The 23,250-nt window shown below is 50.0% G+C and overlaps 1 protein-coding gene across 1 annotated transcript in view; it reads right to left on the minus strand.

Moving 5' to 3' along the window:
* Positions 1-2,240: 2,240 nt before the first annotated feature.
* Positions 2,241-23,250, minus strand: part of CRY2 (cryptochrome circadian regulator 2) — a 35,458-nt gene continuing 14,448 nt past the window's right edge. The window contains exons 6-12 of the mRNA XM_017529367.2: positions 16,461-16,601; positions 14,415-14,726; positions 14,028-14,179; positions 13,700-13,902; positions 13,291-13,383; positions 11,949-12,090; positions 2,241-4,557 (exon numbers count right to left, since the gene is read on the minus strand). Coding sequence (XP_017384856.1) covers positions 11,951-12,090; positions 13,291-13,383; positions 13,700-13,902; positions 14,028-14,179; positions 14,415-14,726; positions 16,461-16,601 — 1,041 coding nt within the window. The 3' untranslated portion in view covers positions 2,241-4,557; positions 11,949-11,950. The remainder of the gene's footprint in view (positions 4,558-11,948; positions 12,091-13,290; positions 13,384-13,699; positions 13,903-14,027; positions 14,180-14,414; positions 14,727-16,460; positions 16,602-23,250) is intronic.

Below are 23,250 nucleotides of genomic sequence, written 5' to 3' on the forward strand. Positions count from 1 at the left end.
GCCCTAAATCTGACACCGACTCTCCTCTACCCCTCAAGGTCCCCAGTGGCCGGTGTGGGCTTTGTCCCTCCGGGTGAGCTTAGCGCTCGGGTATCAGATAACTAATGGCAGGACCCTGGACCCCAAGGTCCAGGTTTGGCCCCCGCAGCAGAGATCAAGAAGGCAGACGGAAAAGGAGGGCCGTGGAGGAAGGCAGAGAAAGGAGAGGGTATCAGTGGATTCTTAGAGTGTACAGGTTTGGAGTCAGGTGGTGTGAATGCACTGGCTCCACAAGTGACTGGGCATTGGGGTCTTGCATTAGTGACTAAAGAGGACTAAGGTGTGGTCTTACCTGTGAAATGGGACAATAACGGCCCCTCTCATGGTTGTGAGGATGTAACGTAACACAAATGTGTTGCTACTGAGACCCGGAAACACTCCACCTCCTGCACTGGGATCCAGGCCTCACCCCAGTCCTGTACCTTTACCTTGAGGGGACTCTGCCAAAGACTCTCCCTAGAGGCTGCCCTCTCTAAAGATTGATGCAAGCCTCTCTTCAGCCCCAAACAGCTACTCGTGGTGAATTGAGCCCTCTGGGCTTCTCAGTCTCTCAGCACCTCCTCCTTCACCCAGGACCTTCCCAGCATTCTCCTTCTTAGCGCCTCAACTGCATTTCCTGCAGAGCACCCTTCTTCTGCACCCACAGACTCACATTCTAAGACTTGGGGCTTTTCCCTCTGCTCCCACTGTTGACTTCCTGGGATCATTTTGGTTCTTTCTGTTCCCTCCAGCACCTCCATCCCTGCTAGGCTTTGGCCATGGTTTCTTCCTCATTGTCTCTCCGCCAAGAGGGTGTTAAGCCTGGGCTTCCAGGCCTTCAAGGCCCTGTGTTCCCTGATTGAGTCATTTCACAGATTATGGACTAGGCCCCCATTTTTGGTGGGTCATGGAACCTCTGGGCAACCCTCAGTGGCTTCTCTGGTCCCTCAAGAGAACCCTAGAGACCCTGTCCACATGGCAGGACAGGAGAGAAAACCTGCATACTGTGCCACAACTCGTGGAGTCCTATTTGCATATCTGGAAGGCTGACGGGTCATGCTGGCCCCTTTCCCTCAGTGTAGCACCCAGCAAGGAGCAGGAGGCACCTTCTTTTCAGAAGGCAACCCCCCAGCTCCAGACTCAATATCCCAATACCTAAAGCCAAAGGTCGTAGCTGCTTCTCTTTTCCCTGCCCTTGGGGCTCAGAGGGGTGGCCACTACTTTCTTAGCTTTTTGTGCTCAGTCCCCTTTCCCTGGGCCCTCACATTAGCCATCTGCTGCCATGGTGCCTGGCTTTTCGTCCCAGGAGAGCAGTCTTGCCATCACGGCTACTAATTGTTTCTTAGAATGTGGACTTGTCTCAGCTAGGGAACATCCTCAGCAGCAGTGTATGCACAGGACCACTCCCTCTTCCAGAATCTTTTGCTCAAGAGTAAAGGTATCTTAGCTCCAAAGGCCAATCCAAAGCCATATTAAGAGAGAGCCAGGAGAAGGGCAAGAGGGAAAGGCAGGCCCAGGTCTTGGTAGGGAGGAGGCCAGCAGGAGCTTCAGAGCAGAGCCAAGAATGAGAGAAGTCCCCAAGGCAGGTTCCTCCCCTTTCCTCCTTTCTCACTCTGTGCAGGCCAGACTGTGATATTCTTGGGCCTTGCTCAACCCCTTCCCACAGGAAGTTGGGGTATGAGCCCATAAAGCTCTCAGTCCAAGGCTAGCATCCCCTAGCATGGAAGCAGGGCATTCTGCACAGAGAGGGGCATTCTCTGGCCAGGGGGGCAGGAGACAAAGCCAGAATCCAGGCCCTAGGCTTGGCTGTGGGCAGATCTCCACTACCTAGTCCCAGCCAGAGAGCCTGCATCCCCTCCTCACCATGGGCTGCACTTAAGTGGTTGCATTGAATTAAAGGATGGATTGAGGACCTGGAGCAGGCCCTGCACTAACTGACCCACAGCCTGGAGTTTTAAGTGGGCTGCAAGGCTGGATGGCACTGCAGGATGGCACTCAGAACCCTCATTCTGGGCCCAGAGTGCTCTGTACTGTTCTGGCCAATTGACCGCCAACTTTTGACCAAGCTGTCCTAGTCTGCAATGGTTGCTCCCTTCCTAAGGAGAAACAGGAGGCTCCTGACTCCCACAGAACCAAGATGGGTTGGCCAATAGCTTCATTCAGGCTCAGCCTTATCAAAACTCTGGTTCCCAGACCTCTCACAAGAATGATGACAGCACAGCTTTACTCAGACAGGTCAGACATTTATAAAACAAGAGAATATTCACAAACTGTGGGAGAAACACACCTTCCCAGCAATACAAAATCTCTGTAAAGTGCATTTTCCCTGCAACCATCTCTTCCCCATGCTGGCTCTTCGGTCAGGATTTGGGGCATTGTTTCAAGGGAGCCCTCAGGACCACCTGAGCCGGGAGAAGGGAGGCATGAAGCCACCGTGGAGCTCTAGGCCACTGGACACAGCCTCTCCCACCCTGCCCCTCCTGGCTGCAGAAGTGCACTGCCTGACTCCACTGGCAGGTTGATCTGGGAATGGGCTGGCATGCCAGGGATGGTGAAGTAGGGGTAAGTGGTCCCACCAACCTGTACCTTAGTGAAGAGAGCCAGCATCAAACAGGAAGAGGAATCATCCTGCTACCTGAAGGCGCTACTAGTGAATACTGAATCTGCCCTCAGATTTGCCCTTCCAGGTTCATTCGACTCTTTCTGGCAATGGCCCCTGATTCTCTTTCCTCTTGGCTGGAGCTGAGGGAACAGGGAAGCCCCCAACCTCACGCTCTGAATACACACCATCACCTGTGCCCTGCTCCCCTCCCACGATGACGGGACATTTCTAGTGAGGGTGACATACATAACAACAGTTGGACTCTAAAGGCAGCTCTCTGGCTGAGAAAACCTGAGGATATCTCAGGAAGAAGCCTGTCAATATGGTGGACAGCTATAGGAGATGGGTCTGGCCCCAGGGTTCTGGTCCAAGGACAGAGGACAGTGAGGGACAGGGCTGGGGCCAAAGGAATTAACAGATCTGAGGCTAGGAAAGGTCACAGGGGAGGTAGAAAGGAAAGGCTCAAAGGCCAGCTTAATGATACATGTGAGAACAAAAATCCAGACAGGAATCAGCCTCATAGCTACACTCACACACGTACACACACACACACACACACACACACACACACACACACACACAGTCTTTGTGGCTCAAGTGCAGGCCACAGGGTAGAAGAAGGAAGACTTGCTCTAGGTGACCACAGTTGTCCTTTCCATTACATCTTTCTTAACACAGGCCTTTGGCAGTGGGAAGGAAGAGGTGGGAAGCACAGGCCACTCCTGGAATGCAAGGCTTGGCTTCTCTGGGTCAAACCTCCCACCTACTACTCCTGGAAGGGATGGTGTGCTGGGTGTGATTTCTACTTGGTCTTCTGCCAACTGCCCCAGCAGTCCCCATCCCTGAGTCCCTCTGCCTGAGTCCTTGGCGCTCAGTTGCTGGGATCGCTGACATGGCATTCTGGATGCTAACAAGTCCAGGGCAGGCCCTGGAAGCCAACAGAACAAAGACTAGAATGGTTTCCCTGGCTGGATGTCAGCTGTCCTCACTGGCAGTACTGTGGTGCTTTGGAGTGTGGCCAGAGAAGCCAGGGGGCCTTATGCCACTGGAACCTGGTCTCCTCCTGGTAGAGTGACTGAGTCTGACCCTGGCCCCTCCACAGCTCCCGGGTAAGCTCTGAGGCTGGCTCTCAGCTTTTGGGGAAGGAACAATGACAGCTGGGATTCTCTTTCTAACTTTAGGTTCTATATCCTGAAAAGGGAGATGTGCTGTCTTAGGCTCCTATTACAGTACCAGGCATACCCCACACCCAGTCAGGTGTCGCTGTGTACTTCTGTAGGGTGGTGAAACTTTTTAGATCTGTCTACGGCCTCATGCCCAGTCCCAGATGCCCAAGGAAGGCCTCGGGACTGAGCCCAGTAGCAGAGAATTTTAAAATAAGAAAGAGAGGCCAGGTGGCTATGTCTGGACAGCATCCATCCACTCCAGCCTGCCCAGCCTCCATGTCAGAAAGCAGGAACTCGGCAGGGCTCCGGCTGCCTCCAGAATCCCATGCTTTGGACAACAGCCAGAACTGCTGCCCTCCTGCTCCACAGTCTGACGTGAGGAGGGAGGGAAGGAGGTCTAGGGAGTGAGATGCCAGAATCCTAGCTAGGGTCCACCACTACGATCTGTTCAGACAAGGCAGCTGGCTTGCAGGAACAGGTCTTGGCTGAAAGTCACTACCATAACCTCTAGCCTTGTGTCTAGAGGCCGGGAAACAGAACTGGTGTGCTACAGGTACTCCTCCAGCCCAGGCAACATTCAGAATCACGAGTGTAAACAGATGCATGCACACGCAAACAGGCACACCACTCCCTCCTCTGCACACGCGCACACACACGCACACATGCTCGCTCTATCTCTGTCCGGTGATCAGCTTCTCTGCAGGTTGTACTCTGCTGCCGTGGTGGCTGCTTGGGCACCCAGGCTTTGCTCACGGGGCAAGGGCTCTGCAGCTGGAAGAGAAAAACAAGTGCAAAAAGAGCATTCAGGAGGCTGCCCAGGGACACAAGCTCCTCTGGCTGCTTCTCTGGGGACACTCAGAATGGGAACTGGGAAGAGCTGAAAGAGTGAGCTGAACTGGCCACGGTACCTGGGGACAGGTTGTTGCTGGGATGCCACTGGGATGACGGAACGCTGCCCCTCTGAAGTGCTGATGCAGGACAAGCTCCCCACTGCAGGCCCTTCACCAAGGGTTGCACGTAGCAGAGGAGGAGAAGGAGGAGGAGGAGGAGAAGGACACGGCTATGTGAGAGTCACGTGAAGCCTTGGGGGATACTTGCTCAGATATGACAAGGGCAGATTCTGAAGCAAGGCATAGCAGCTGCTGCCAGAGATGGAGAATCAGGAAAAAATGGCTGGAAGAGAGGCCCGTGGGGACCAGTAATTTTGAAGAGTAAGGCAATGACTGAGTTTAGAATCAGCAGGTGAGCATATTTCCACATATAGATGAAAGCACCCTGCACAGTGCTGAAGATTGTGGGGGCAGGAGGGAGAGAGGAGACACGAGGATGACTCATTTTAAAGATTTATGACATCCAGAATCTGGGGCAAAGGGAAGAAACAGCTTCATCCCTGAAACAAAGGAAGGACAGGGTGAGCCTGCCACAAAGCTGGGTTGTCTGTTTAAATAGTGTGTCTGACAGTCTACAGAGACACGCAGCATCCCATTAAAAGTTTGTGCAGTTTAAATGGTGGTGAGGTAGGCAACAAGTAGGCTTACTAAGCCTGCCATGAGTCAGGTACTATACATTTGTGCTGTGGCTGAATTCTGTCCCCCACACAATTCTTATGTTGAAGTCTTAACCCCAGAAGGTGACTGTATTTGGAGACAGGGTCATTAAAGAGGTAATTAAATTAAATGAGGTAATTAGTATGGGCCCTAATCCAATATAACTGGTATCCTTATAGGAAGAAGGAATTTAGACCCAGGCAGTACAGAGGGAAGAGCATGTGAAGACATAGGGAGAAGACGGCTGTTTATAAGCCACAGAGAGGGGCCTCAGAAGAAAAGACGCCAACCCTGGCAACGTTTTGATCTCAGACTTGTAGCCTCTAGAACAGTGAGAGGACACATTTCTGTTGATTAAGCCACCCAGTCTGTGGTACTCTGTCATGGCAGCCTGAGCAGACTAACACAACTTGAGATCCCAGTGACCTTGAAGCTTGCCCTCTATTTTTGCAGACGAGAAAACAGAAACCAGAGAGGAGAAGAAACTTGCCCAGGACAACAGCATTCATAAGTGGCAGAGCCAAGAAAGGAAATCCACATCTGTCTGATTCTCAAATTGTATTTTTACCAACAAGTAATCTCTATATGATACTACTGCTCATTAAGACTTTTAAAGCCTTAAAAGAAATTCAACATGGCGGCACAAAGGCTAATATCCAAAAGATATGTATGTGAATTAAGCTGTTATTAGAAAAGGGAAAATACTCTTAAAGTCAAAGACATTGGAGACAAGGATTCAGTATCAGTCTTCTGACATATGTGATGCTTTTAAGGCTACATGCTAAATGTTTTTATTGAAATATGCTGACTGTGAGCATATACTCCACATACAGGGCTCTCTCTGGCCCCTGTTGTTAAACTAAAGAGATGGCTATTTTTCTGAAATAGAAAACTTTCAGGATTACAGGATATACCATAAAAGGTTCTCCGTCCCCAACACATGCATTTTTTTGTGTATGTTTTATCCACCTTCAGGGATGGGGGAAGATAAAGGGTACATGAAGGTTCCTTAGAGTAAGTGCTCTTAATCTGGGGTTCCTGGGCCTTAAGGAGTCCAAGGATGGGCTTCAGGGGCCGTTCATGGGGCCTCTGGAGTGATGTGCACATTCCTCTCTGTGTATGAACATGTGCAGTTTTCTGGATATGGGTTTCATTCTTCATCAGTCTCTCCAAAGTAGGGAGTAACCCAAACAGGATTTAAGAACCAATGCCTAAGCTTAGAAGACAAGGGGACAGAATGATAAGGTGGATAGAATGATAGCAATTCAGACCTCTGTTGACTTCAGCACCAGTTAGTTTTGGGAAGGCTCATGAAGGGAGCTGGCAGTGTCCTGGGTTCAGAGGCCCTACTCACCCAAGTCCCTCTATGATGGTTTCAAAGCTACCGACAGAGAAAGTCAAGGTTTGGAAGAACCAGCTTGGCCTTGCCTACAAAGCTAGTCAAAGGCCTGTTCAAGTTACTCAAGCTACCTGATCTGCAGATAAGAAGTTGGTGCTGTGCGCCTGTCCTAAAGCTCAGGCATATATCTGTAGAAAAAGGGGTCTGGGGAAATCAAATGAGGTCTTGCAGAAAAATGATGACAGTCGCACTAAAGGGAAGGGAAGAATAGCCAAAGGGAGCCACTAAGGGAAAAATCAACTCATAAAACATTCACTGAAAAATCAATCTCTTAGTTGGCCAACTCTTTCAACCTGTCATTAATACAAGAAACACAGAGGCAGCTAGAACATAAAGTAGCATAAAGACTGCCTCCCTCTGCACCCCAATGATAGTTAGCATGGCCTCCTGGGTACCTTTGCCCTCACACCCCTTACCATCCTTTAGATGCTATCAAGAACCCAAGTGTATAAATCCTCCGGTCCCTAAGCTCCTCACCCTGGACGGGTGTATGCATGCCTGTAGGCATGAGCTTATGCTGGCAGAGTCCACAACAGCTGAAGGTTTGGAGGAAACTTCGTTTGCAGACTGTCACCAAGGCTCAGCGTTTCCCTCCCTCTCCCCATCATATTGGGTAAAGCACAGTGCCCAAGAGCTTGAGAAAGGCAGACTGTTTGCTACTAAAAGTGAGGGCCAGGGAAGTACAGCTGGGCCTGGATTGGGGAGAGGGCTGAAGCTCTTAGCTCAGTCTCACTCCTCAGGTCAACCACACCTTTACCCTCTTTACCCTTCCCACAGCATGCAGATTATGCAAGAAAGTGGAAGGGACAGCCATCAGTCAACGCCTACTTATGAAGTGCCAGGGAAAGCGCTAGGGGGCATGAGTCTAAACTTCTCATTTTCAGGGCAGGAACTGAAAGTCAGAGAGGTGAGACTACTTCGGTGGAGTCTCGCAAGAGGCAAGTGGCAGGTCTGGGCCATAGACACTGGACTGAGTGTAATGCTGGTGGGTCTGGGACCAGACACTGGTCTGAGTGTAATGCAGGGCTCTTTGGCCAATGCCACACTGCCTCCGCTTCCACTGTTTAGCATTTTACCAATTGCTAGTGCCTTTCACCTTATAAGGACACAGTATACAACTAAACTAGTGTCAAAAAGACATCAGAGAGAACCCAGAAGGCAGGTTTTACTCAATGATTTACCCAGTTAGGCTTACCGCAGGGCCAACAAAAGCCGGCGGGGGAGGGGAAGAGGTGATCCTTGGCCAGGAACCTTTTGTATTCAATGGGGCTTCTCTCCACAGATCACTCTGTACCAGCAGAAGGGCAAATGGAACACGTGAGCTGTTTTCCTCATGGTAAAATAATTGCACCAATGAGAGAAATCTGTACACAATTCGAGGCTAATGGAATCCGGAGCCGTCAGCAGCTTTGGGGATTATGGGGAACCATTTGAAACAATAGCGATTTGGGGGCTGGCTTGTTTTTCAGTTTAGTGAATGCTGTAAAATAAAACTTAATGCAGAACAGACAGCTGGTGTGAATTTGAGGTAAGTTTGGAACCTACTGATTGGAGGCCATGTTTTCCTACCAGATCAGTCTAAATTATAAGTGACTGTCCACCCTGTACACTGCCACAGGCCTGAGGCATTAGAAAAACAGAATCCAGAACTATAGAGCTCAGAGCTAAAGGAGACCTCAAAAGGCCCAGGATGGGCCAACATGGTGAAACCCTGTCTCTACTAAAAAACACAAAAATTAGGTGGGCATGGTGGTGTGTGCCTGCAGTCCCAGCTACTCAGGAGGCTGAGGCAGGAGAATTGCTTGAACCCAGGAGGCGGAGATTGCAGCGAGCTGAGATTGTGCCACTGCACTCCAGCCTGGTGCCTGGCAACAGAGCAAGACTCTGTCTCAAAAGGAAAAAAAAAAAAAAATGCCCAGGATGTAGCCTTCAGGCTGGTAAAGAATGGCTATTCACATCTTACACCTACAGCATGGCAGAAAGGCTATGGATCCAGCTCAAAGTCACACAGTTAAAAATGACAGAGGAAATGGGTGGAAAAGGGACAAGTCTCTCCCCACACCGCCCACAGGGATATAACTCGACACCAATTTGGGCTACAAAGCCACAGCTCTGTGGTCCACTCAGCTTAGGGTGCTGGCTCTGACCGAAGTAACACCAACATAATCAAAGACACCCGGAGAAGCAGGTGTAAGATGATAATGTGATTCCAACTGCATGGTGCATTTCACATATTCAAAGACTTTTCACATGTGGTTTTTCAATTTCTTTCCCTGACATGTATGCTCAATGGGTAGGGCAGGTGACAAGATCCTGTTATCACCTTTCTACAGATGAGGATGCGAAGCATCTTTAGGCCCAGGTGCCTCTGGCAGCACATGGTGAGACATGCTGTCCTTTCTTCTCTCAGGATTTCCAAAGAGTACAGGTGCTCCCTGCAGTCTGTCTTAGAGGGAAGTCTGAACCTGCCCATGCCCTCTGACCTCTGGACCCCAACCTTCACAGTCTAGCCTGGCCCAAATGCCCAATGAGCCACTGTGGAGGGCAAAGTAAACCTCATGAATCAGTCCTTAAAATCTCAGCAGGCTGACAATTTTCTGGACTCCAGGGCAAGAGATGGGCGCTTACCTCTGCATCCTTGTCACATCTTCCCTTGGAATCACTGTCAAGCCTCTCAACTGGCTTTCTCTCCCCCACCTGTTCCTCTGCAGGTCCCAGCCCAATGCCTAATCAATCCTCCAAAAATACCAATCTGATCATTCCTGTTCCAAAATGCTTCTTCACTCCCAGAGAGTACACCAGCAGACTCAGTAAGTGACTGCCATTTACAACCCTCCATGCTCAGACCCAGCTGTAACCCTGTGTGCTTCTACAATGATCATCATAGCAATACCTAAAACAATAACTACTGCTTAGCAAGGACTTAGGAGCCACGCACTTGGATAAGTGTGTTGCCCATCATGCAGTCACCGTTAGCTGTCTACCAGTATCCACACTTTCTGGTTATCAGAACCTAAAATTTGTTCACGAGGCAATGGACCTGGCCCAGAAAATGGATTATGATTGGTCTAAGTCAGTGATTCTCCAAGTATGGTCCCTGGACTAGCAACCCTGATACTACAGAGCTGCAACCTCTTCTGCGCCCGACCTTACTTTCTTACTCTATTTTATTGTTTTTTTTCACAGCACTTATGGCATCTTGAAATTTTAAATATTTGTTTACTGTCTGTCTCCTTCCACCAATACGCACCCAAGGGGGAAGGGACATTGCCAGTCTTGTACACACCCTACCCCCAATGCCTGGAATGGTATCTGGCAAACCGTGAGCTCTGGATATGTGTACAGAAGGAGTGCTGCTGCCCTTGCTGTCCCTTCTCTTTCCTCTTTGAATCAGGAATAAATGGCCGCAGCTGGGGCTGCCATCCAAGGCCAAACCAGCAGCACTATTTCTAGGCCCCTTGTTAGGGAAGAAAAATAAATCCCTATTTGTTTTAGCCACAGTAATTGAGCTTTCTATTATTAGCAGACCCCCCAACTTCTAGCTGACACATACAGATTTAATCACTTAATCGCTCCAATAGCAACCTGATTTATAGGTGAGGAAACTGAGCCTTATAGCAGTTAAGTGATTTGTACAAGATCATGTGAACCTTTAGCGTTTTTCTGTCCTGAGTGCCCTGCTCACCGCCTGAATCCAATTCACTTTTCAGGCCCCCTAGTGCAAACGTCTGTGATGTGTTCCCTGCTTGTTCCCCTTCTGATAAGCTTGTACTATCTGTATCATTTGTCCAGGAATTATAGGTTATTGCTCCTTTTTATCTAAGCAGACTGTTAAATTCTTGTGGCTGGACATCACATCACATTTTATATGTTTAATGCTCCCCCTTCCTCACCCACCTGCTGGCAACAATTTCATGTTGAATTGGACACCGTGAACTTACTGAACAACCTTGACCCAGACATTTAACCTCTCTGTTCTTTGGTCTTCTCATCTGAAAATCAGAGTGTCAGCCTGGCAAGTTCCAGATTTGTAATGCAGGATGAACTTTGCTTAGTATCACAGAGCTAAGAGATAACTGAGAGAGTGGTAGGTTGCTGGCACTCCCAGGAACAAGACAGCACACACCTGTCCATCAGCAATGTCTATGTCAAAGAGCCCAGGAAAGGTGAAAGGTGAAGGCATCAAATGCCCATCTCAGTGAGCACACAAATCCAGACACTCAAACCAGATGGCCCCAGCCTGGCCCTGAAGTAAGAAGGATCTGGAAAAAAGAACCTATCAGCTCCACAGAGAAAAATCACCCTCTAATCTAATGATGAAGACATAACACATAAGGAACAGCTTGATGATGACTCAGAGGGGACAGGAATTTACATTTCTCCAAGAATGGCATAAAAGGCCCTTCCTGCTTTGAGAAAGGAGAAGCCAGTGTTCTGACGACATTCAGGAGGCTTCCAAGATGAGCGCTGCCAGGGAGGTGCACGCAAAGGTGATGACAGACTGGGTCTACTGGTCCTCAGGCCGGGCTGGGCCGAGTGAGACACAGCACAGCCTTCTGTCCATGCTTCTCAAGGTCAGTGCTGCCCTCCACTGGCTGGCCTACAGAACACAGCCTGTGGGAGAGGCGGGTTGGAGGGAGCCTGGAGCAGCCTTGGACCCTGCAATGGGCCTTTTCCCCATTGTTTCACACACAGGTCTCAGCTTTCTTTTCGCTGAGTGTGAATCACTTTAATAGGTAGAAGTGCCACCCCCTAGCGCCCCTCCACCCGTGCCTCCTATTTTCCCTGAGCTGGCAAGAAAAAAAAAAAAAGAAAAGAAAAGGGCTTGACTTTTAATTCTCTGATAAAATCAGAATGGTGGGATTTTTGAGCTGAAATCCTAACAGTCATGCAGTCCCACCAGATTATTATTATTTTTTGAGACGGAGTCTCACTATGTTGGCCAGGTTAGTCTTCAACTCCTGGCCTTAAGTGATCCTCCCACCTTGGTTTCCCAAAGCACTGGGGATTACAGGCCCAATGGTAAAGGTCACACAGGTATCAACCAGAAAGTACTCATTCCTTAAGCCAGGATTGAACCCGGGCTGCCACTGTAAAATGGTAAAGCTACAGCAGCTAAGCTACAGCATTTCATCTAGTTTGCTGTGTTTTAACCTTTGGCTGGCCCTGCCCCCTCCCCTCCTTCCTAAGGTTGACTCTAGGCTGCTGTCACTCACTCTCAGACATCCTTGCTTGGCAGCTCTGGGGTAGGCAACTCTGCCACCCTGGCCCGTTTGCTGAGTTCTTCACCAGGTGGTTCCTCGGCTGCTTCCAGCTTGCGTTTGGGAGATGCTGGGCCACTGGGTAGTGGTCTTGGGCCTGTAGGGAAGTGTGTCAAGGGTCACATAGTGTAGGGAAGTGTGTCAAGGGTCACATAGACTGTGCTTACAGAGGTGCTCCCTGACTGCTCCAATCTCAAGTGATGCAGCAAAATGATCCTACACTGTGCAGCGGCAGCTCTTTAGGGGACCGGGAGCACACTCATCAATGGAATGCCAGCATGCCGCACCCCTGGCCTTGCTTTCAGCAGTGAGTTTTCCTGGAAATGTCTAAGGAGAACATGACCGACCAGGCTTGCTGGTAGCAGGACCAGCTTTTGGGCCCCAAATGCCACGGGCTGCAGCCAGAGACTGATTTGGCCTGCCTGCTGTCCTTGCTTTGAAGGTGAGGCATTCCCTTGGCAACCCTGAATCAGCCTCCCTAAGCAGCAAAGAGCAGGCGCCCCGAAGAGGAGGCATGCTGCCCATGGAGGCAGCCTAGTTGGGAAACTAGAAAAACCCTTGTTCTGCCATCTCATGTTCCTGATGTTCAGTCCCAAAAAGGGAGGAGGCTCAGAATGCAGTGAATCTGTCTAGTCTCTCTCTTTGCGGCCACCACCCTGTCTGTGCTGCCTTCTCCCTGGGCTCCCTATGCCTGCTCCAGCCTACACTGTCCAATCTCCACCCAGCAGGCTGGGGAGCTTTTTCAGGCCTAAGTCCAATCATGCCCTGCCCTACTAACCATCCTTCAGTGCACAGAAGGCTAAATCCTAGTCCTCGTCTTGGACATCAGGCCTGCCACATGCTGCTGGTGCTTATCTTCTCATCTCATTCTAGCTCTGTACTGGGACATAGTCGCCACACTGACCTCCCCTTGGTTCCTTGAATTGGCTAAGCTCGGTACTGTTTTTGAGCTTTTCCCTGCTATTCCCTTTGTCTGGAATGTTATTTTCTCAGTGTGTGGCAGGGCTAGCTCCTGCTCATGACGTGGGTCTCTGCTTACACAGGTGTTCCCTGACTGCTCCAATCTCAAATGATGCAGAGGAAGCCCTCCTTCCCCAGTCCCTCTATCAAGGCACTCAACTTTCTTTTCCTCCAAAGCACTTGCTATCTGAAATGATCCGACTTGGTTCCTTCACTATCTGACCACTGCAGGTGGAATGTAAGCTCCATCAGGCAAGGCCTCCTTCTGGCCTTAGTCCTGAATGACTGAAGTGGTGGCTCAGGCCACGGAAGGCCACAGGAGCCAGCTGCTTCTCACCTGCACTGCTCATGCTCCCAGCCTGGCTCGAGCTGGGCTCTGCCACAGGGTGACTGAGGTCTTCCACACAGGAAGGGACAGATGCCAGGAGACCTGGGAGAGAGGCAGGAAGTAATCAGAGTGCCGTCTTGCAGGACTGCAGAGGGTTACAGGGCAGGATGAAGCAAGCCGGGGTGGGGCGGGTAGGACCAAGACACTGAGGTTCCATTTCTTCCCACTGCCCCAAAACTACTCAGGGAGGCCCAGTCCATCCCAGCCTGCAAGGTCCCACATCCCAGGAAGGTAGGTGAACTTAGCCTGAAAGACAGCACTAGCCTCCCTTTGCAAGTAACTGGACATCCCCATCTGGTCCCACTGAGCCTACAGGTGCTGTCCTTCCCTTCAGTGAGCCAGGTATTTGTCTCCTTACAGAGTCCCCGGTAGCGTGAGAGCTGCTGGTAAATCTGCTTCATTCGTTCAATGTTGAGCCGACTGGTCTCGGCATGGTTGACGATGGGCCGTGGGTAGTCCACACCAATGATGCACTTGGCTGCCTTCTGAATGGACTCTGGGGCATTCCAGGGCTCATAGATGTATCGAGAGGGGAACCCTTTCAATTTGGGCAGGTACCGCCTGAAATAAGATGCCCCAGTTGACTCGTCAGCATACCTAGACTCTCCTTCAAAGGGCCCGGGGTATCCCATCCTAGGAGGAGGACACAGTGATCAGAAGCCAGAGAGCCTTGTCTGCATCCTCACCTGATGTAGTCTCCACTGGGGTCTGTGCGACGGCCGAAGCCCACAGGGCAGTAGCAGTGGAAGAACTGCTGGAAGAAAGCACTGCAGGACAGCCACATCCAGCTGCCTGCGTTCACGCTGAAATCTGCATCCAGGAGCAGCTCATCAAATACCTAAATAGGGGAGGGGATGATCAGCCTCCTTGGGGACCTGCTGCCATGTTTCTTCCCAAGTCACCACAGTGCCCCCAGGAGCCAAAGCCCTTCTGCTGAAGGCAAGCCACAGAAGATTTGAAGGGGATCTCCTGGACCCAGAAATCCCAACCCATCCCTCAGCCCAGAAGGGGGCTAACCTTTGCTGGGCCTGACCAGAAGGTACAGGCCAGCTTTTTGCTGAGAGACCACTCACCCGGACCCCGCTCTCCCAGCTGACCCAGAGGTCCCCGCGGGTCAGGAAGCAGGCCACGGCGTGCCGGGCCAGGTGGTGGATCCAGCCCTCCTGCCTCAGTTGGGTCATGATGGCATCAATCCAAGGGAAGCCTGTCTTGCCCTCGGCCCACTTGGCCAGGGCCTCAGGATTGCGGTCCCAGGGGATCTGGATGCAGATGGGGTTCCCCTCCATGCGGTCAAACCTGGGGTTGTTGGTAGCTGCCGTGTAGAAGAACTCTCGCCATAGGAGTTGCCCAAATAGGGAGAGGGGAGGTGTGCTGTTCCGCTTCACCTGAGGGTAGGGTGGCACATGGGTACAAACACTCGCCCAGCTCTTAGCATGACGCCTCTCAGGCATCTTCTACAAAGGAATCTGGGCCCTCCACAGACCTGGTGGCTCAACCCCAGATGTGGAGGAACTATCCCCTAGAAGCGGCACAGTATGCCTGCAGGTGCAACACCCAGGCCCTGCCTGCACTGTGCCACTGCCCTGAGCAAGAAGAAAGCTATAGAGGGCCGGGCAGTGGGAAGGAACCTCACCACAGGACTCTGCACTAGGAATCAAATTTCCCAAGGCTGGTCATGTTCCTTGTCCTCAGAGTTCCCTGTTTGGCTCCACCTTTTAGACAGTCAAAAGGAATTTTCCTATCAGCGCACATGAAAAATGCTGTCTAGATTCTGGTTGAATAAGTTATACACACAGCCTGGATCTGGGACCATAAAGTAATTAAGAAATCAGACCTCCAAGCAAATAATAACTTCCCTAAAGCCACAAGATTACTCACCAGACTGGCAAAGCTACCCCATGCCACAAAATCTCAAAAATGGCAAGGATGGGGCGATAACACTAAAAAAATGTAGGTGGGTAGACTGCTTGAACCCAGGAGTTTGGGAACAGCCTGGGCAACATGACGAAACCCAGTCTCTACAAAAAATACAAAAAAATCAGCCAGGTGTGGTGGCATGAGCCTGTAGCCCCAGCTACCTGGGAAGCTGAGGTAGGAGGATCTCCTGAGCCCAAAAGGTTGTGGCTGCAGCAAGCCATGATCATACCACAGCACTCGAGCCTTGGTGACAGAGTGAGATCCTGTCTCAAAAACAAACAAACAAAAACAAACGCAGACACAACTGCTAGGCAAGGTGGCTCACACCTGTGATCCCAGCACTATGGAAGGCTGAGGCAGGAGAATTGCTTGTGCCCAAGAGTTCGAGACCAGCCTGGGCAACATAGCAAGACCCCATCTCCACAAAAAATTTTAGAAATTAGCTTGGGATGGTGGCACACACCTTTGGTTCCAGCTGCTTGAGAGGCTGAGGTGGGGGATTGCTTGAGCCCAGGATTCTGAGGTTGCAGTGAGCTGTGATCAGGCCACACTAAACTCCAGCCTGGGTAACAGATCTAGACTCTGTCTCTTAAAAACACAACAGAAATGAAAAAATCATAGGCACAAGATGATGTGATCACTCTGAATGTTGACTGTGTTGCCCTCTCTCCTTCTGGGGACACTTAACACAGGCTTATTTGCTTCTTGTGTGTTTAGCACAGCTCTGTGTGCAGCCTCTCCAGACCACTCCCTCCATCACTGATGGACAACTGCTGCTCCTAGACTCCCCTTCTGAGTGCTGTGGACACAGCCTGGAGGGGGCAGCTGTGCTCTTCAGCTGCAGACTGGCTCCAGCCTCACCCTCTCCATGCCTCTCACGCGGGGACCTCACCCCCACCCACCAGCTGCCAGAGGATCTGCCACCTCTCGAGTCACACCTGAGGCCTGCTTTCTGCCTGCCCTTCTGCTCTGCATGATGGCCTGGGCCTCATTCTGGTGGGCAGTTCACTCTGTGCTTGCCCCTGCCCTGTGGGATATGGACTCCTCTCTCCTCCTCTGGACTATCTGCACACTTAGGCCCTTCCAGCGGCCACAGCCCAACCCCCTCCCACCAATGCCTTTTTTTTTTTAAGGCAACTGACAAGCCCAAAAGGCCTGGCTGCAGGCCTTAGCTACAGCTTGGGCAGGTACGTCCCTCTTACCTTTTTATAAAGGTCCCACAGGCGGTAGTAGAAGAGGCGGCAGGAGAGACAACCAAAGCGCAGGTAGGGGCTGAGGCCTGTGGGGCTGGCCAGGAGGGAGTTGGCGTTCATTCGGGGTCTCTCATAGTTGGCAACCCAGGCCTACAGCAGAAAGAGAAGGTGGCAAAAGGAAGGGCCTGGATGTTACAGACGAAAAAATGGAGGCATTGGATGGTTAAGGAATCTGCCTGAGGTCACAGAACAGCCAGCCATGGAGCCAGCACTTGAACACTGTGCTCGTCCAGCTGATTCGGAGACGGAACCAGCAGACCAGCGACTTCCCTGACTTGCTCTTTAATTTGTGGGGTGATTGTCAACATGTTTTCACATCCCTCAGCTACTTATCTATTAAATAAGAACAAAATTTCCAATCTCCTGTGGATTAAAATGAGATATGAAAGAATTCTGAAAGCACTGAATAAACTCTCTAATTATATAGCAGGAAAAACAACTTCTACTTTACAGAAAAAAAAATTTTTTTCTCAGTCCCCTCTCTAGTCATTAGGGGCCCTGACGTTGTATCATGGACACCAGGGACTTCCACTATTGTTCAACAGCAGCTGGGAAAGAAGAAATTTCCAATCCATTCCTGGGGACCAACAGAGTCATTCACTTCTGGAGCCATGTGTCATATAATATTACTGGTCATGTTTTTATTATCACTGGTTGCTGGCATAGGACTTTACTTTCCTGACTTGCTATTTCACGCAGTCTCTCATTATCTTTTTTTTTTTTCGAGACAAGAGTTTCACTCTTGTTGCCCAGGCTGGAGTGTAGTGGCATGATCTCATCTCACTGACACTTCCGCCTCCCGGGTTCAGGTGATTCTCCTGCCTCAGCCTCCCAAGTAGCTGGGATTACAGGCACACGCCACCACACCTGGCTAATTTTTGTACTTTTAGTAGAGATGGGGTTTCGCCATGTTGGCCAGGCTGGTGTCGAACTCCTGACCTCAGGGTGACCCACCCGCCTCAGCCTCCCAAAGTGTTGGGAGTACAGACATAAGCCACTGTGCCTGGTCTCACTTGATCTTAACAATCATCCGAGGCATCATCTGTCACTACCTCCTTTTGAAAACAAGGAAGCTAAGTTCAAAAGGTTCTGTGACTCTCCTGGGGGTTACTGAGATGGTAAGAGACATGGCTAGGGGTGAACTTGGCTTCTGACTCCAGGTTCCATTCTCTTTCCATTACATCTAACAACTATTTACACATTCTTAACTCCCACATCCTCTCCTCCTCTCTCCATGATGACTGTTTCACAATCTTGATTCTCCTCAGGCCTCCTGCTCCATACTTCCCTAGAAGTGGAAGCCATCAGGTGGGAAACACCTCTGCTTTCAGCCACTAAATCTGTCAGCTCACCTGCACCCACACCGACCCCCCTTCCGTGACCCTGCCAAGGCTAAGGCCTCCACCTGCTCTGGAGCCCCCCTTCCTTATCTTGCATGTTCAACATCTTTTACAGTCTTCACTCCCAAAACACTGAGAAAATCATCTCGTTTCTCCCCTTTGCACAGACAACAAAATGAAAACAAACGGCTTCTGGCAACCCTGTGGACTTGGGTCCTTCTTCCTCCTTCACAGCCGGCCTCTCTGCACTTCCCCTCCCCCACCTTCCATTTCTGGCCCACTCTATCCTGGCTACCTCCCTCAAGAGTCTCCTGTGACTTCTGTGCCACTGAATCCTGCAGGCGCTTTCTGTCCTTGTATTTTGGGATCTCCCGGCAGCGCTGTACCTGCTGACTGTGCTGTCTTATCCCCTCGATTCCTTGGCCTCTGTGACTCTACATCTCCTGGTAACTCCCGGCCACCTGGTGTTCTTGGTCTTTCACCAGCTCCACCTCCTCTACCTCTCCCTTAAATGTGGGCCCAGGGCTCTGTGCTAGGTTCTCTACACAACTGTGTGCCTCAGCAAGCTCATCCAGGCCCATGGCTCCCAGTTCCACCCCTTTGCAGACAATCACATCCATAGCTCTAGCCCAGGTTGCTCCACCTGGCTGCCTGCTGAAAACCTCTACTTGGCTGCCTCTGAGGCACCTTGAGGGGTATGTGCCCTTTTTTTTAAAGCCACCCTTCCACTGGCCTCCCTACCTCAGATAATACACTGCTATCTACCTCACTGCCCAAGGCACAATCCTAGTCATCACCTTTGTCCCCTCACCAAGTCCAGTCATTCTGCTGCACAAATATTTCCCAAATCTGTCCTTTTCTTTCCATTCCCTGCTGCCACCAACCTGGTTCAGGCTAAGGTCATTATCTAGACTGGACAACTGTGACAGCCTCCTTCCCGGCCTACCTGTGTCCACTCCCTCCTGCCTGGCCTCCCTGTGTCCACTCCCATCCCCTGCTAACTCATTCTCTATATTAAAAACTAGAGTGATGTAAAGATGCCTGTTGCTCAGGATAATGTGTACAGTGGGCTTCCTGTTGCTCTGAGGACAGAGCCCACATCTTCACGAAGGCTTCTGTGGCTCCCCAGCACCCAGGCCTTTCCAGCGCTGTCTCTTGCCCCTAGTCTTTTTTTTTTTTTTTTTTTTTTTTTTAGATAGGGTCAGGCTGGAGTGCAGTGGTGCGATCTTGGCTCACTGCAACCTCTGCTTCCCACTGCCCCTCCTCTTTACACATCTGCTCTCACTGGCCTTTGCCTCTGCACAAGCAGCTGCCTCTGGTCCACGGCCTGCCTGTCCCCTCACCTTCACCTGGTTAACTGAGACTCTTCCTTTAAGTCGAAACCTCAAGGCCTCCTCCTCAGCAGGTAACCCCTGTGGTTAAGCACCTCTAACAGACACTAGGTATTTCTGCCTGTGTACACCCTTGCTAACCCCCCCACCAACCTTTTGAAGTATTTTTATTTTAAATGAAACATGGATACAGAAAATCCACAAATGTGTGACTTAATGAATTATTCTAAGGCAAATACTCATGCAATGGCCACCAAAGTTCGGGAAACAGAGCTTTGACAGTCACTCCAAGAGTCTATGTGCTCATCCCAGGAATAGTCCCTTCCAGTCCCCCACATAGTAGCCCCTACCTCAGCTTTTATAATAAACACTTTCTGAATTTCTGAAATGTTTACATTTTTTTATTTTGGCAAAACATGTTTGAAAGGAAGGAATTTAACTTTTCACAGTTATTTAATGTGTTTAAGTAGCTTTTTTTTTTCACCTGAATGTGCATTCCTAGGTGTTATAATTTAGTCTTGGCCATTAAACAAACTTATTTCTGTCCTGGTACAGTGGCTCATGCCTGTAATGCCAGCACTTTGGGAGACGAAGTGGGAGGATCACCTGAGGTCAGGAGCTCGAGACCAACTAGGCCAACATGGTGAAACCCTGTCTCTAAAAAGACAAAAATTAGCCAGGCATGGTAGTGTGCACCTGTAATCCCAGCTACTCAGTTTTCTTTTTTTTTTTTTGAGACGGAGTCTCACTCTGTCACCCAGGCTGGAGTGCAGTGGCATCATCTCATTTCACTGCAAACTCCACCTCCCAGGTTCAAGCAATTCTTGTGCCTCAGCCTCCCGAATAGCTGGGATTACAGGCGTGTGCCACCATGCCCGACCAATTTTTGTATTTTTAGTAGAGATAGGATTTCACTATGTTCGTCAAGCTGATCTCGAACTCCTGACTTCAAGTGTTCCAACTGCCTTGGCCTCCCAAAGTGCTGGGAGTCTTTTACTTTTTCTTTTTTTTTTGAGACTCCACTCTCTGTCACCCAGGCAGGAGTGCGGTGGCATGACCTCCTGGGCTTAAGCAATTCTCTCACCTCAGCCTCCCAAGCAGCTGGGACCACAGACACACACCACCACACCTAGCTAATCTGTTTTTATTTAGAGATGAGAGCTCGTCATGTTGCCCAGGCTGGTCTTGAACTCCTGGGTTCAAGAGATCCTCCTGCCTTGGCCTCCCAAAAAGTGCTGAGATTACAGGTGTGAGCCACCATGCCTGGCTTTTTTGCTGACAGTATACTCATGGTGCTGTTCCACAAGTCCTCTGTCCTGTACATTACCTGCACATTGGTGGCTGGTAGCAGAAACTGGACTGGACTCAGGTCCGGTCCCTTTGGCAAGACTACAGGGGGCACATAATGCTTGCCTCCTTGTATGGTGTCAGCAGTCACCAATACATAATGGATCATCACTGAGGGTTACAAAATGGTGGTATTCTAAGTCCATCATTCCTTTTTAATAATCAGAATATTTTCATAGAGAGAGGCTTGCCCTCATCTACTATTGGGTAACCCAGTGGTAAAGCTCATGTAGCTTCCTCCCCTTTTCAGCAACAGCATCTCATGTTCCTGTGGAGAACCAGACTTCCCTAATCCTAGTCTGAATGGGTAAAGTAGAGCGAAACCTCCCTTCCAGCTCTGGGTGTGGGCTCACGATCCAAGTCTGGTCAGGGAAAGCACCCACTCTGACACCTGGCCACAGTCACTGAGTCAGGGGCAGTCACATGACCCAAGCCAGGCCAATGGAAACACGCCTACACCTGGCCATAGTCACTGAGTCAGGGCCAGTCACATGACCCAAGCCAGGCCAATGAAAACATGCCTTGGGACTTTTCCTGAAGCTTTTGGAAAAGAGGCACATACGTTCCTCTATCTAGTATTACTAAACAGACCGAAAATAAGCTGGTGGTGACTGGCTTTGCCACTGATCAAGGAAAGCCTTTCTGAGGATCAAATAACAGAGAGGAAAGAAGAGCTGAAACATGGAGATTGCATTCCTCATAGCATTCTTTGGAACCTGGAGCTGTGCCTGAAGGTTACTTTTGGTTATGTCGCCTAAAAAACCCTTGCCTTTTTCAAAAGCCAGCTTGCAAACAAGAACTGATTGATGCAGTCCTCATGCTCTTTGCTCCCATAACCCTCTGAACCTCTCCCTTTCTAATCCTTACAACATCTATAATTCCTTGTTCAATGTCCAACATTTCCAGAAGACCGTTTCTGGAGACAGACTCTGTGCCTAACTTGTTCACAGTCTTTCTAGAAGTTAGAACATCCTGGCATGAGTAGATATTCCCTTCAGATTTGATTTGGAGAACTAAAGGAAGCTAAACATCCTGAAACCAGGATCAACTCCTGTACCTCTAGCACCTTCTGTTCTCCCAGATGTGCAGGACACAGGATTTCCTGTGGCTACCACTGAGTCTGAACCCATCCATGGCATAAGGCCCTTGAGAGAAGGGGCCCACTGGGGGTTTGTAGAAAAGGAACTCCTGTTGGTGACTTAAGGGGCATCCCTCTACAAAATGTTCTCCAGCTGATAAAAACCACAGGCCATAGCTCTTTTTTTTCCTTTGTGTTACCCAACTTCCTGTTGATTTGCACAGGCCACAGCTCTTTACAGGTTTAAGCCTTGTTCTACTCCTGCAATCCCATTTGTCATCTGCACCCTTCTGCCCCTTGGCCCACCCTTTGTCTTCAAACTGGGCCCAACAATCTCTAGGTAAAGTTTCTGATGTGGACAGTGATAGCTGGTCTCATCCTTTCAAGTCTGTGGGGCTTGCTTTTGGCCCAGGCTGATGGTAACGCCCAGGTGGAAACATAGAGGCTGTGGGCCTTCACTGTTGACTGGACACCTCCAGGACTGGAGAACGTTCTTCCCAAGCAGACTTGCCTTGGCCTCCTTGTTCTATTATCATCTATTCCATTACCATCATCTGGCTGCTGGGCAAAATAGCCATCTTAGTAGGTATAGAAAAAGCCATGATTGGCTGGGCGTCGTGGCTCATGCTTGTAATCCCAGCACTTTGGGATGCCAAGGCGGGCTGAGGTTGGGAGTTCGAGACCAGCCTGATCAACATGGAGAAACCATGTCTCTACTAAAGATACAAAATTAGCTGGGCGTGGTGGCGCATTCCTGTTAATCCCAGCTACTTGGGATGCTGAGGCAGGAGAATCGCTTGAACCTGGGAGGCGGAGGTTGCAGTGAGCCAAGATCGTGCCATTGCACTCCAGCAACAAGAGTGAAACTCAGTCTCAAAAAGAAAAAAAAAAAAAGCTGTCATTTTATAAACTAGCTGCAGGGGGCAGGGAACTAGGAGAGGACTGTTCTCAGATATGAGAACCTTCTCTGCTCCTCTAGCTGCAGGGGGGTGAGGGCCATGTGATACTGTAGGCCTGGGCTTCTTTCCTTCCCAATTCCCACTGCACTGGGAGCTGGGCCATCTGCTCTGTGTCCAAGCAAATGGAAATCAACATGCTGAAAGAGTCCCAGCAAAAGGTGCGGAGACACATCAACACAAAATAATCTTATAGACTGCTGACCAGATATCCTCTTAGAAGGGTGAGCCTGCCCACAGATGAAAGACAAGCAATCCAGCATAGCTTTAGAATGACACAGAACAAGGTTTTACTGTAGTATAAGGTGAGCATCCCTAATTCAAGAATCTAAAATCTGAAACACTTTTGGTCCCAAGCACTTTATTTGGATAAGGGATACCCAACCTGGAATTACTAACTCTGTGACCTCAGGCAAGTTACTTAATCTCTCTAAGCCTCAATTTTGCAATCTGTAGAATGAACAGCTTAATACCTACCTTGTAGGGCTGTTGGAAAGATTAAAAGAAATGCCAGCGGTGCTTAACCCAGAAATGCTGAGCCTAGTGACGAGCACATGGTAAGTACTCACTAAATGGTAGCTGCTATTAGTGTTGCTATTGTTAATGGCCATCAGGAGGAGTGGAGGATTTTTCATTTTCCAACCAGTGTGAGCCAAGAGGCACTAAAGGACATGAACATGGCCTGTA

This window comes from Cebus imitator, unplaced genomic scaffold (genome assembly GCF_001604975.1).
Source record: "Cebus imitator isolate Cc_AM_T3 unplaced genomic scaffold, Cebus_imitator-1.0 Scaffold58, whole genome shotgun sequence".
Classification (NCBI taxonomy): Eukaryota; Metazoa; Chordata; class Mammalia; order Primates; family Cebidae; genus Cebus; species Cebus imitator.